General features: G+C 42.2%; 2 protein-coding genes across 5 annotated transcripts in view; one reads left to right on the top strand and one right to left on the bottom strand.

The window, feature by feature from the left end:
• The first annotated feature begins 19 nt into the window (after window positions 1–19).
• VPS29 (VPS29 retromer complex component) lies at window positions 20–4,088 on the top strand. 2 transcript variants are annotated; one of them, XM_062010233.1, is made up of 4 exons: window positions 20–169; window positions 2,560–2,751; window positions 3,192–3,427; window positions 3,724–4,088. In XM_062010233.1, the coding sequence occupies exons 1-4, from the start codon at window positions 35–37 to the stop codon at window positions 3,839–3,841; spliced, it is 681 nt and encodes a 226-aa protein (XP_061866217.1). In that variant the 5' UTR covers window positions 20–34; the 3' UTR covers window positions 3,842–4,088. The 2 variants fall into 2 exon arrangements, with proteins under 2 accessions (XP_061866217.1, XP_061866218.1); XM_062010234.1 differs by lacking the exon at window positions 20–169 and adding an exon at window positions 485–679.
• Window positions 4,089–5,024: 936 nt separating this feature from the next.
• KNTC1 (kinetochore associated 1) overlaps window positions 5,025–12,171 on the bottom strand; it is a 34,281-nt gene continuing 27,134 nt past the window's right edge. The window contains exons 54-65 of one of the 3 annotated variants that reach the window (XR_009819927.1): window positions 11,997–12,115; window positions 11,044–11,179; window positions 10,606–10,701; window positions 9,732–9,788; window positions 9,250–9,304; window positions 9,108–9,171; window positions 8,002–8,131; window positions 7,061–7,150; window positions 6,602–6,747; window positions 5,736–5,826; window positions 5,332–5,461; window positions 5,025–5,176 (exon numbers count right to left, since the gene is read on the bottom strand). Coding sequence is in view for 2 of the 3 variants with exons in the window: in XM_062010191.1 (XP_061866175.1) it covers window positions 5,402–5,461; window positions 5,736–5,826; window positions 6,602–6,747; window positions 7,061–7,150; window positions 8,002–8,131; window positions 9,108–9,171; window positions 9,250–9,304; window positions 9,732–9,788; window positions 10,606–10,701; window positions 11,044–11,179; window positions 11,997–12,115 (1,044 nt within the window). In the remaining variant the exon portion in view is untranslated. Of the gene's footprint in view, window positions 5,462–5,735; window positions 5,827–6,601; window positions 6,748–7,060; window positions 7,151–8,001; window positions 8,132–9,107; window positions 9,172–9,249; window positions 9,305–9,731; window positions 9,789–10,605; window positions 10,702–11,043; window positions 11,180–11,996; window positions 12,116–12,171 lie in introns of those variants that run through there. The other 2 variants (XM_062010191.1, XM_062010192.1) reach the window with 2 other exon arrangements.

Genomic DNA, 12,171 nt, shown 5'->3' with positions numbered 1-12,171 from the left:
GGCTCGAACCGGCGCGCTACGGGCCAGGCCCCGGATGCAGCCGCAGGGAAGCGCGTTCCGGACTATTGTGTGCCTTCGGAGACGCCGTAGCGGGAGGCTGGCGCCGGCGTGGTTCCGGGAGCGGGAGCGGGCGCGGCGGCGGTGCGGGAGCGCGGCGCCGAGCAGGATGGTGAGCGGCGGGGCCGCGCCGCCCCGGCCCTGCCCTGCCCCCGCCGCCGCCGGCCGGGGCTTCCCCCCGCGCACGCCGCCACGGCCCGTGGGGTCGCTTCCTGCGGCCGCGGAGCGTCGGGCCTGCGGGGCGGCGCGGGGCGGCGGCGGCCGCGGTGAACGCGGGTTCGGGGACGGTTTGGTGTCAGTGGGCGCCCAGAAACGCGGCGGCCGGCGGGCTGCGTCAGCTGCAGGGGCGGGGGGGAGGTGAAGCCCCGCGGCGCTGAGGCCTGCCGGGGCTGCGGGGGGCGGCGGAGCCTCTCCGCCGGCTGCAGGGGTTTGGTTGTATTTAGCGCTGCTTCCGTAACACCGACAGGTCATTAATTATGATTTGCCTGTTCATTCGGCTTATTTTCTGTTTTTCTGTTGCTTTCTTTTTGTTTTAACATTGATCATGTTTCACCCTGTTTTTCATTTCCCCCCCCCCCCCGTCTGCAATCAACTCCTTCATTCCAATCAGGCTGGGCACAGAGTAAGTTTCCTCCTCTTGGCTGTTGCTAACACCGGTGGTAAGGGCTTGTGGATGTTAACTACGAATGCCAGGTGGTGCATACGAACGGGGGGCTGCCGTTCAAACCATGCTCGAGGTTGCACCTCTGTTGCCAGATGTTGTAACAGTCTTTGCTGATGGTTTATGTTGCAGATACTCGTGATCAGCAAAGCACACTTCAGTGCTTTTAACTCGGTTTTGTTTGCTGTAGCTTTGCCAAGCTTTTTTTCTTCTATTAATGGGAGCTCAAACATGGGTGGGGAGGGGGGGGAGAAATATGGGGCTTGATGGTTTTTTGAGCAAAGGAAATGGTCAGTGTTGAATGCAGCCACGTCAGTGGGGTTGGCTGTTTGAAGTGGCTGCATAAGCTTGTCAGACACTAGATAACTGGGATTGAGTGTCCTTTAATGCCTTTAGCTTTAAAGAATCTGTTGCCACTTTAATAGTCAAAATCCCTTTAATAATGAAAAGAATTGGATAGCCATTTCTGACTTGCACTCAACCCCTGCCATTCTGTGATTGTGTCACCTCTAGACTGATGCTAGGAAGGGTATTTTTCACTGGAAGCTCTTGAGGGAACATCAAAACCTTTGGTTTCTCTCTCCCAGGTTAGTTTTAAATTGATAGCTCATTGATTAAAAACCTCCTGTGTTGCCTTACTGGTACTTCCAGCCATCTGATCCCCAGATGGCTTTTGATGGTGACACTGGGACATTCTTAATTAAGAAACCCCAAAACCTAACCCCACATCCCCACCCCCCCTCTGCCTTTTTAGCCTGGAGACAGCTGCCTGGCCTAAAGATTGACCAAGCAAATATTAAGCCAGGTAACTCCTGAGCATAGGTACTGTTGCTTTTAGGTGTAACTATCTGGGCTATGTCTTTTACAAGCACATTTGATGGCTGCCACTTTAGGAGCTGTTTTACTGACCAAGCATTATGGTTGGAAGGTAAATTTCTGTTCAATGTGGAGCTGTTCATCAAGGGATGATGGTCTCTAGGTGCAGTGTTTTTACAGTGTAGCAGCATCATCACACACCATCCCTCATAGAGCTTTTCATGCCCTTTTTGCATAATTCATTTATTGCTGCCTTGCCTGCATTAACTGCTGCTTGATTTGCAGACTTAAAGCTTGTGATGTTAAACTGTGGCCTTACTTTATCTGAATCCTTAATTTTGAAGCCCCCCCCCATTCAATTTGTATTCTCCTTGCATCTACTGTACTGAAACTGTGACCACATGATGCTTCTCTGCAGTGCCCTGGTGCTGTTTTAAGTCTTAACCTGTTGTTCAGTGGTTCCTACTCTATGGACTCCTGAACAAGCTTCCTGTCCTGGGCAGTTACTAACACGTGGTGCAAATTTGCTGTGGGGTTTTGTTTTTAGGGAAGAAAGCAGAAGTCAATTAAAGTAGAAAACGACTCTGATAGAGGAGATTTAAAGAGAAGTGGCCACAGTTCAGCCAGTTCTGTGCTTTAGAACATGGAGTAGAGTTGTCCCCCTTTACTTTTGTGTTGAAGGAGGGCAAGAAAAAGTGGGATAGTTTATGGTAGTTCCCAGATTTGCATAAAATACAGCCAGTAGTGACACTTCCCTGTTGTTACACCTTGCAGTGGCTTTCACAGAGTGTTGAGTTTATAAGGTTCTTCCCATAGGATAATATTCTATGTTAGTAAAGGCCCCAATCTTCCCTACAATATATCAGTGTCCCATCACCATTTCATTCTTACTTTAGTAGCTTTTGCATCAAAGTGCAGAGTTATGACACTGAAGAAAACCCTGCAATGCTTTCTGTTTGCCAGTGGCTCTTGTCTTCATGAGGCTGTGTTAACCACCTTTCTTTCCTGTCGTGACACCTGCTCAGTTGGTGTTAGTTTTAGGAGATCTTCACATTCCCCACCGATGCAACAGCCTGCCAGCCAAATTCAAAAAGCTCCTGGTTCCAGGAAAGATCCAACACATCCTCTGCACAGGAAACCTCTGCACCAAGGACACCTATGACTACCTCAAGACCCTGGCTGGGGACGTTCACGTTGTCAGAGGGGACTTTGATGAGGTAGCTGCTTCCCTTGATAGTGACTTCTTTATGTGCAGCTTCTCCATAAAAGCACCATTTGGATTATTTGTAATTCAAGTCAGTGTGGTCAGACTGAGGTGATGGAGTAATAAAAGCAAACTGGGCAAAAGAGTTGGAGTTGCAGTCAGTAATGGGAGTTGCACTGCAAGCTCTCACCTGCCATCAGTATGAGTAGTTTGGGTACTTGGCTGTGTGTTGGACTCCAACAAACAGAAGCTGCTGGTGTCAGATCTTTTCAGGTTCCTTACACCCTACCTCAGTATCCACCAAAGCAGCTTCTGTAGCTCTTATTTTGTGGCTGTAGGGCCAAATGCACTGAGTATTCCCATGAGCTTTCCCCCCTCAGTGTTGCACAGAGTTGTTTTTACATGTAAATCTCTACATCTAATCTGAGATTTGGGTTTGTGTTTTTTTCCTAGAACCTGAATTATCCTGAACAGAAAGTTGTAACTGTTGGACAGTTCAAAATTGGGCTGATTCATGGCCATCAGGTTATTCCTTGGGGTGATATGGCCAGCCTGGCACTGCTACAAAGGCAGTTTGATGTGGACATCCTAATTTCGGGACATACACACAAATTTGAGGCATTTGAACATGAAAACAAGTTCTATATCAACCCAGGATCAGCTACAGGAGCCTATCATGCCTTAGAGAAGTAAGTAAAGTATGGGAAATATCTGTGGGGATTTTCTTTTTAGATAACAAAACTGAAGTACAGAACTCATTGGGAAGGTTGATGTTTCTGTTTTAAATGCTGGTGAGGGGAAGGGCTGGTATTACTCACTAAATCTCCTTGACTGAAACAGATGAGAGTGAAATAGTTAAAGCTTTAGATCTCATCTACTGTCCTTACCCATTTTTCTTCGGAGTGATTGCTGTTAAGTAGCAGTGAGACACTGCTAAGGCAATTATATCCACACAATTAATTGGATGCTTTTCTTCTCTTTCCAGCAACATCATTCCTTCATTTGTGCTGATGGACATCCAGGCTTCTACAGTAGTTACATATGTCTATCAGCTAATTGGAGATGATGTGAAAGTAGAAAGAATTGAGTACAAAAAGTCTTAAAAGGTGTCTTTGCTCGTGTGGTATATTCTTACCATCTCATTCTGAACTGCAAGTTACTGCAATACTTGATTGCTAGTTTACAGTACTACACTTACTAACAGCTTCACAATGTAGCTCATTAGTAATAACTTTAAAACAACATTGTGTTTTGCTTTTCTCTGTATGAATTGATTTGTAAAATATTCCATTAAAGTAACTGTTTAAATACTGTTCCTTAATGTTGTAATAAACTCCACTTCATAGAAAACCCAAGCTTTGTGAACTGGTGTTAGGAAAGAAGGCAGCAGTTTGAGCTGCTTTTAAAAAGCCTTGTGCCCTGGTTTGGTGACTCACTGCTAAAGGGTATTTGTGAAGAGCTTGAACAGAGAGATGGGGGCTCTGGAGCCATGTTGTGTTAATTTGGAATGTTAAATGGAGAGACTGATAGATTCTGAAAGGCTACAGTTAAAGCTTCCTACAGGAAAACTACTACTGTAAGCTTAACCTTTTTATAATCAAAGCAGTTTCAAATGCCACTATAGACTTAACGAAGCCATGATTCATAAAATATCAGCAGTGCAGAGGCCTTTTTGTAATGTACAGCTTGTATCTGACACTGTATCTAGCTGCATTTTGACTTTTAAATAAGGCAGTTCTGTGCAACACTTGTGCTGCCCCTGCAGACTAAACCAGGGCTTGGCCAAGCAGCCCAGACCCTGTTCTCACAGCTGTGGGGAACTGACTTTTAACAGCCCTCATTTCTCATGCTTGCTTGCTAACTTTCCACTGAACCCAGAGTTTCATCTTTGTTCTTCAGTGGAAGACAATTCAGAATGGTGCCCTGTGTATTATGACTTTTCCCAGTGCTGTAGCAGTGCTGCCTTTGTTGTGAAGGTTTGAGTTAAACTAATGCTTTTCCATGGAACTTAAGGGATCAGCTGGAAGCCTTACTTCTGTGTCATAAGTAACTTCTGTCCAAAATAAACCTCCTTTACCTTAGAGACAAAGCATTTCAGCCTGCCTGTTATTTCATGCAGTGAAACACACACCTATTGCTTTACCCTGCTGTAGACATACAAAAAGAACCTTGGCACATACTATTCAAGGAAGGTTTGTGAGTGGAACATCATTGCACTGAAAGTTTCATTATTAGAGGAAGGTATAGGATACCCCAAGGACAAAACTGATACACAGGTTCAGTTTATTTGGGCTGACTGCAGTTAAAATTACAGTTTGTCTAAAAAGTGTATTTTACATGAAGTAACCACCAGGTTTTAAAAGGAGTTTACCACAACTCTGCAGGGTTATGGAGGGTTAGGTTTGTGAGAAGGACATTTTAGTGTCATCCTCAGCAGCCTGAAAGATGGAGGAATACAGAAGTAAAGGAAAGAAACTTTAAGCCTTCATAAAAAATCAAAGTGCTGCATCTGAACATGACTGCTGCATAGACACAGGAGATTCTACTGTCAACTTAAAAATGTGGAAAGCTCTGGTCTTAGTTTTGCGTTCACCTGACTGGAATGAGCCTTCTCCATGGCCAACCTGCATCTTGCTGGCAGAAGGAGGAAAGAAAAAGGTCCATCAAGACCTTGTTGAGGACAGTTCTAGTGCACAGGTCTCCTCTGGTCCATTCAGGTACATCTGGAAGGTTAAGAGGACATTATAGATAGGGCTTAGGAAAATGGGAGGTAAATCCTAAGACCTGTCAGAGTACTTGCAAGCATGAGGCTTAGCATGGCACAGATTTGCTTCAAGTAAAATGAATTATTTGAATGAATAAAGGGATATTTGATTATCTACCATCTGTCTTACTAAAATAAATCAGCTAACAAACACTTTTGCTAAATGTTAAGTGAAAAACCTGTTTAGGAAACAAGGAGAACACGGCATGAGGTAAAGAAGCAGTTTGTTTCACCTTCAGAAGATCAGATGATGGTATGTCTGCCACAGCAGGATTCCCACATTTCTCCTGATATTCTTTAACTAGGGCTGTTGCATCGTCAATGCTGTAGGAAGCAAAAGTTCATCAACTTTGTCAACAAGCTCTCAGAAAGCCCAGAGTTCAGACCATATATACTGAGGTGATAAGGGATGATATCACATTTTTGAAGTCAGGTTCTGTCATTTCCCAGTAGAGGAAAACAAGCTGTGACAAGCTTAACATTTCACCTGTGCTTGTTAAGAAAACCCAATATATACCAGAATTTGAACAGCTGGGTATTGGTTCCTGCCCCTCTTTGACTGCAGGACAGTTGGTAAATGCAAGTTCACAGCTGTGTGGTATGAGCCTAAGTGCTGGGAGTCACTACTTGAGAACTGCCTGGCAGCAGAGGACCTTTTGTTTTACTGAAGTAGAACATCAGAGAGATTTCTACCTCTTGGAAAGCTCAGCAGCAAAAGCATTAATTCCTAAGTTTTGAGTACAGGCAGGTCATTTATTTTTTCAGTGTTCTTATTGCTGAAGCTGTGACTCCATAATGCCACGAAGGTGAATTCATCTGAAGGTAAGGTGACTCAAAGCAAAAGTGTTTTCTTGGTTGGGTTTCTTCTGCTATTGTAACTGCATCTGATGTGCTTGCCAGCCCAGGCTCAGAAGCTGTTCCTTTGGCTTGAATGACACTGTAAAACTTTACCCTAAACATGCAAAGTAGTAAAGTGAGGTTTTTATTTGGAGGCTAAGCCCTAGAAAATCTCCATGACTTCAAATCAATGAAGAGGAAGTAGAGGTTCAATTTCTGTAACTGCTGTCAGTCATGTACCACCTGTGTGTTATTAACTTACCAATTCTTTTTGGCAAAATAATCCACCAGCTCCTTCATTCGATGAGTATTCAGCAGTTGTTGTTTCAACAGTGGGAAATACTTAGTTTTCAGGATTTTTTCATATTGCTGCTTGTTTATGATGCTGTCCAAAACCAACGACCTGATCTGTCAATTTGAGCAGTGGAAAACTGTGAACATTTTGAAACATTAAATATGTGCTTTTGAATCTTTGTTAGTGTTGTGACACAGCAGATTTAGTGAAGGTTCATCTCAAGATTCAAGCAGGGCAGGGAGTTAAGAAACTTGCCCTTAAGAAGGCAGCCCAAGGCCAGGCAGGAGAGAGTGCACTTCTATAAGCCTTTTAGGCTTTTTGTTGAAGACATTTATTTAGGAAACTAAAGCAGCAGTGCTGCTGTACACTTCCCTCTCAAACAACCTCTTGAGTCAAAGGCAAGTGAAGTAAATTGTGTTTCTTTACCTGAGAAGCAAATGCCACTACTTCTCCAGCGTTCATGTGTTCATCTATTTGTTGCAGCACAGTTTGTGTGTTACATGTTGACAAGAAGCCCTTGCAAAAGTAAGTGACAAACCATTAATATTCTGAATGATTTAGAGTCTCCCTTCAGAGCAAGTATTTGATTTACTCAGGAACAGTTAATACTTGGAAGTTCAAGCATGAAAGTATCAAACCAGACTGAAAGAGTGGTGATGCTCATTGCTTTCAACTCTCAAAGGGTGTTTTGCTGCAGCTGTTACAGATATTTTTGACTCATTACCAGCAGATTGAGTGTCTTACACTAATGCTGGAATTTGGGAAAATGAGAAGACAAAGGAAAGTGTCCACAGACATGAATAATGAGGATGTGGCTTTAAGGCAGAAGGTTTCCATCAAAACTTGTAATGCACAAGAAGAATCTTTCTAAGAAGTCAGGAGCTTTCACTCAATGTTCTTCCGAAGTAGGATTCAGTACTTTTCTTACAGTCTGATGTGAAACTATCCCACTGGTAGCTCCTCAGCAATTATAGATGTTATCATCAGCTTCACATGGCTCTGGCAGGAATATGCCTTTGGCTTGAATTTTGTAGGGTTTTTTCAATGGGTTTTATGTGGTGTCATAAAACATCCTTAAACCCACAAAGAGCAAAGTCATATGACAAAGCTGCTGAGGATGACTTGAAGATAGCTGGTTTTGCTTTAAAAAAACCCCTCAAACCAAGAGGAAATGTTCTCATGGTCTCCTTCAGAAGGGTGAATTCCTAGCAATAACTTATGTGGGTGGAAGATGCTGAACAGCTGTCAGCAGTGACATATTTAAATACACTGGAATGAGAAGTTACCATCTTTCACAGTTCCTGATGAAGGTAACATGCTTAAAGACATTTCCCTTGCCCAGAGACAACACAAAAGTTCTTATTTACCTCTATTTGCTGCTCTCGCTTCTCAGACTGAGGAATCAACAGCAGGCACCCCAAAGCAAAAGCTGGAAGGTCCAACTGTGCATATTGTTTAGCTATTCCAATGACATCCAAGTCAGCCAGAACAGGACATCTGCACAAGAAGATTAGGAGTGAAGTTCTCAGCCATGATGTGTGTCAACAGAAGTGCATGGAGATTTTAAAGCCAGATCAACCAATATATTTTTACCCCATTTTAAGAAATGGCCAAGCTCTGTGAGTTGAACTTTCACAGAATGCAAGTTTTCTAGCTTAAAAAACCCAAACTCACCTCCAGGTTCTTTTTTCTAAACACCAAGGCCCTGTTTTGTGGTGAAGTGTTGGTCAAGTGCTGAGAGTAATGCTTTGACATGTGTATATGCACAGTAGGACAGTCATGTTCTTCAGCTGGATCCCTTTCCAGTATTCTCTAAATAACTTTTGGTTGAAGTCAGGCTCTCTGAGTTCTGGCTCTTCTCTTGAGCAGGTCACAGCATTGTGCTGAACAATAATTTATTGTGCTTTTTTTACTTTGTAAAGGCACTGCAAAACTGGTTTATGCACAGGCTGGCTTGCAACATTTATACCATAAGCACACCACTTTTAGAGATGTGCAGCTATCAGATTTTTGTTGTGCCAGGCTTATTCCTTGCAGGAAAATGAATTCTTTCTCTCTTATACTCTGTTAATGTCTTAGGAAACATGCTATATTTTGGGCTAAGACTATAAGTCCTTTAAAAATGATGGGAATGGGACAGATATCCCTTGTAGGGGCAGCAACTTTGCAGATAAAATGGTTCTCAGCAGTCTGTGCTGCTGATTCCAAGTTCCAGTTTGGAGAGCAGTTCCCAGTGCAGGTTAATCAGGCAAGGTCTCAAGTTACAGAACATGTCAACAATCTGTGTGCAAGTACAGCATTTCTGTTTGGGTGCATGCACTGATCTTGACCATTCCCACAAGAGGCAAAAGATTCCTTCCCATGCCTCAGGTTCCCCAGTTTTCAGAGCACGTTCCAGGCCAGATTGTCTGATGAGAAATTACAAACAGACAGTCCCACTCTGATCAAAATGTGGGATGTGTTATCTACTTACTTGAGCAGAATCACAAAACACTCACAACATTCCTCTGACTGTTTAGGACTCAGTGGACATGAAGCTAAGAAACAAAGAAAACATGATACAGTAAATATGTAACCAAGTGACTACAGAAGCATGATAGGTAATAACAACCTACCTGTGAGAAGTGGTGACAGAATCACACTGCGCCAGGCTCGACCAAAGTTGGGAATCTGTTGACAACAAAGTTTTAAAGTAAGAGCCAAATACAGTTGCAGATAAGTGTACTTACAAACACAGACACCCTGACCCCTTGTAGGTGGAAGAACCCTGTCAGTTTTCTTTCTATCCTGGATGAATTACTCCCTAACATTGCTTTCCTCATAGTCTAAGATATTGATATATTTTGACTGATGGCAAAATTCTTCTGTCCAACTTTACAAACCCCTCCAAGGAAGTGTTTGCAAGTTCAAAATGTGTTATTTCAGTGCTTAATAGTGATGCTCATCTGTGTATTGCATTGTCATAAAAATAGTCATCCCAAAGGAACCTTTTCATGTCACAGACCCTTCAGGTCACAGATGGTTGCTGTTCACAAACACACAAATAGGATGCTAAATTCCTGTTGGGTGAAGAATAAGATTAGGAGCATTTGCTTACCTCCCATAATGAATGAATCCCAGTAATTGCTACCAAAACTCTTCTTAGATATTGACTCTGAAAAAAGAAATCATTATAAAGTGCTATAGATTTGGTAGTAAAGTGCAGGATGCAAACTGACACTTCCTCAAGGCACCTCTGTTCCTTTGGGGGGAGTAATTGGTGCCTATGGAAATGTGATTGAGAATTTAGTGAATCACATTGTCACAAGCAGTAGCAGCATATGATGTCTCAGTAAATACCCAATATTTCCAATAGTCTTAATGCAACTGGTGCTGAAAAATCAATGATCCTACCTTCTTTGCAACTAGTACTTCAATTTCATTCCATTAAAATTAGCTTCAGCACCTGTCCCTGCTAGAACCACACTGCCAGCTACATCTGTTACCTCCTTAGGCTGTGGCAACATTACATAAAGCTTGACAATCAGAGGTAATTCAGATTCTGAATGAAGAAAATCAGGATTACTATACTAATACATTGTAGGGGTAATGTTTGTGTGTTTGTTTACACAGCTGGTGTGCATGTGTATATTTGCATGCAAAAATGTGTGCCTTATGTTGTCAAATTATCATATGAAGAAAGTTTTCAATCTATTACCATAGGATTTACTGTTGTCATCTGAAAGGCTTTCTGCCTTTAAAAAGAAATCAAACTAGAACTACTTAAGCTGAAAATTCTCAAGCAGTACTGCTGAAGCACAAATTCCTCAGAGCTTCACCAGCTTGTTAACTAAGAGCTCAAATTAACCATGTAAATTATTGATAATCATTCACAGCAAGTTTAGTTTCTGTATTTGTCCCATTCTTTAGAAATCAGTGGATAAAAACCTCCCTTTTTCTCACCTTGCTGCAGAACCTTAGAAATTCCTTACCATATTGAAACCAAGGAGTTTCTGTAGTAGGCCATTCCACAGCTGGGAATCGTAGACTTTGTATTCTAGACTAAGTTCTGTCACCAGCCTGACAGCCTGAAGGAGAGCAAGGACACACAGTATATTAACACACATTCATGAGCTGCAGACCTGCACTGCCTGCCAGTGTAACTTCAGATGATTGTAGTGTTGCTGGGACCCTTAACTCCTGAAAGGCCACAACCAGTCCACTTCCAAAATTGTTTTGTACGTGTGAGGAAAGTAAAAGAAAACAGAAAAATCCCACAAAGTACTTGCCAAAGTCAAATTCTTAAGCGGAGTATAACTTAAAACCTATTCCTGACATAAGTCACAGCTGTTCTAATCTCATATCCTCTTCATATTTAATTCATATTAAAGCATGAGGTATGAGTCCAGGCAGCTTCAAAAACATCATACCGTGGGTTCATGGCTGTGATTCTTCCATAGCCCTTTAATCATTCCTTCCTTGGGACTCTTATGAAAGGATTCATAAGTATATGGAATATTCAAGACTTCAAACTCTGCCAGATAAATGCAGCATTTTAGAAAATACCTGTAAAAAATAGAAGTCCCCCCCCAAACCAAGAGTTAGTAACATTCATAGGGATTGTTAATTACAGCTCACGTGATTGAGCTCAGGGTGATGCTGGAATAGTGTTGTTCTCTAAAGAAACAATAATGTAGACTGCATTTGTACTTATGATGGAGATCTTAATGAAGTAAAAAACTTTCTGGTAATTGCTTAGGGAAACCTCATTTATCTGAATGATGGATGGTGTGGGTCATCTCTAAAGAGAAAGCAGCTACTACAACTCTTACAACTGAAATTTCATTCAGGTACAGAGACTGTGTATCTCCAGCAACTCCCATGGAGCTCTTTGGTCTGACGTACTCTGAAAACATCCCTTCCATTCTGAAGTCTCTAATTACAGACCATCAGCACAGAAACTCCTTTAGATATTTTCAAAGAAACAACATTGTTCTGCTGGGGTTTTGGTTCCTTGTTCTTGCAGAGGATTATGTCTTTGCAAGAGAACCAGTTCTGGACTCTCATGAACAGAATACTACAGTTACTAGAGAAGAAACTGCAATCTATATCAACTGGAACAAAGCATTTTCTATGTTATATTCCTTTCAGGTTCACCAATTGGGACTGTGATGTACTGGACTGCATTACAGTGAATTATGCTCTTCAGGAATAGACATTAGAAGCTCATAAAACAGACCTCTTCAGAAACAGACTTTAAAAGCTCATAGAACAGATTGGCACAAAATAATTCTCCAAATATATGATTATTTTTTTTTCACTAGCTGTTAAAGACAAACAAAACACCATTATTAAGGAACACCTTAAGGAAAATTGATCTTACTTTACTTTCTCAATGGGTTTCTTGAAGAGTGATTCCACAGTGTTGGTATCTGCCAAGTAGAGCAGACACTTCAGTGCTCTGCTCCTGTGAGCAAATGTCAACTGAGTTGCACCAATTGGCTGAAAGAGGGGAAAAAACCAACAGTGAAAAGTCAGAACAACTGGCTGAACAACTA

This window comes from Colius striatus, chromosome 17 (genome assembly GCF_028858725.1).
Source record: "Colius striatus isolate bColStr4 chromosome 17, bColStr4.1.hap1, whole genome shotgun sequence".
NCBI lineage: Eukaryota > Metazoa > Chordata > Aves > Coliiformes > Coliidae > Colius > Colius striatus.
This window is presented reverse-complemented; position numbering and strand designations above follow the sequence as displayed.

Excerpts from the sequence above, each read along its gene's own strand:
- VPS29 (XM_062010233.1), top strand. The coding sequence starts at position 35 with ATGCAGCCGCAGGGAAGCGCGTTCCGGACTATTGTGTGCCTTCGGAGA. Across the intron at positions 2,752-3,191 it reads TCAGAGGGGACTTTGATGAG|AACCTGAATTATCCTGAACA; the intron begins GTAGCTGCTTCC and ends TTTTTTTCCTAG. Across the intron at positions 3,428-3,723 it reads GCCTATCATGCCTTAGAGAA|CAACATCATTCCTTCATTTG; the intron begins GTAAGTAAAGTA and ends TTCTCTTTCCAG.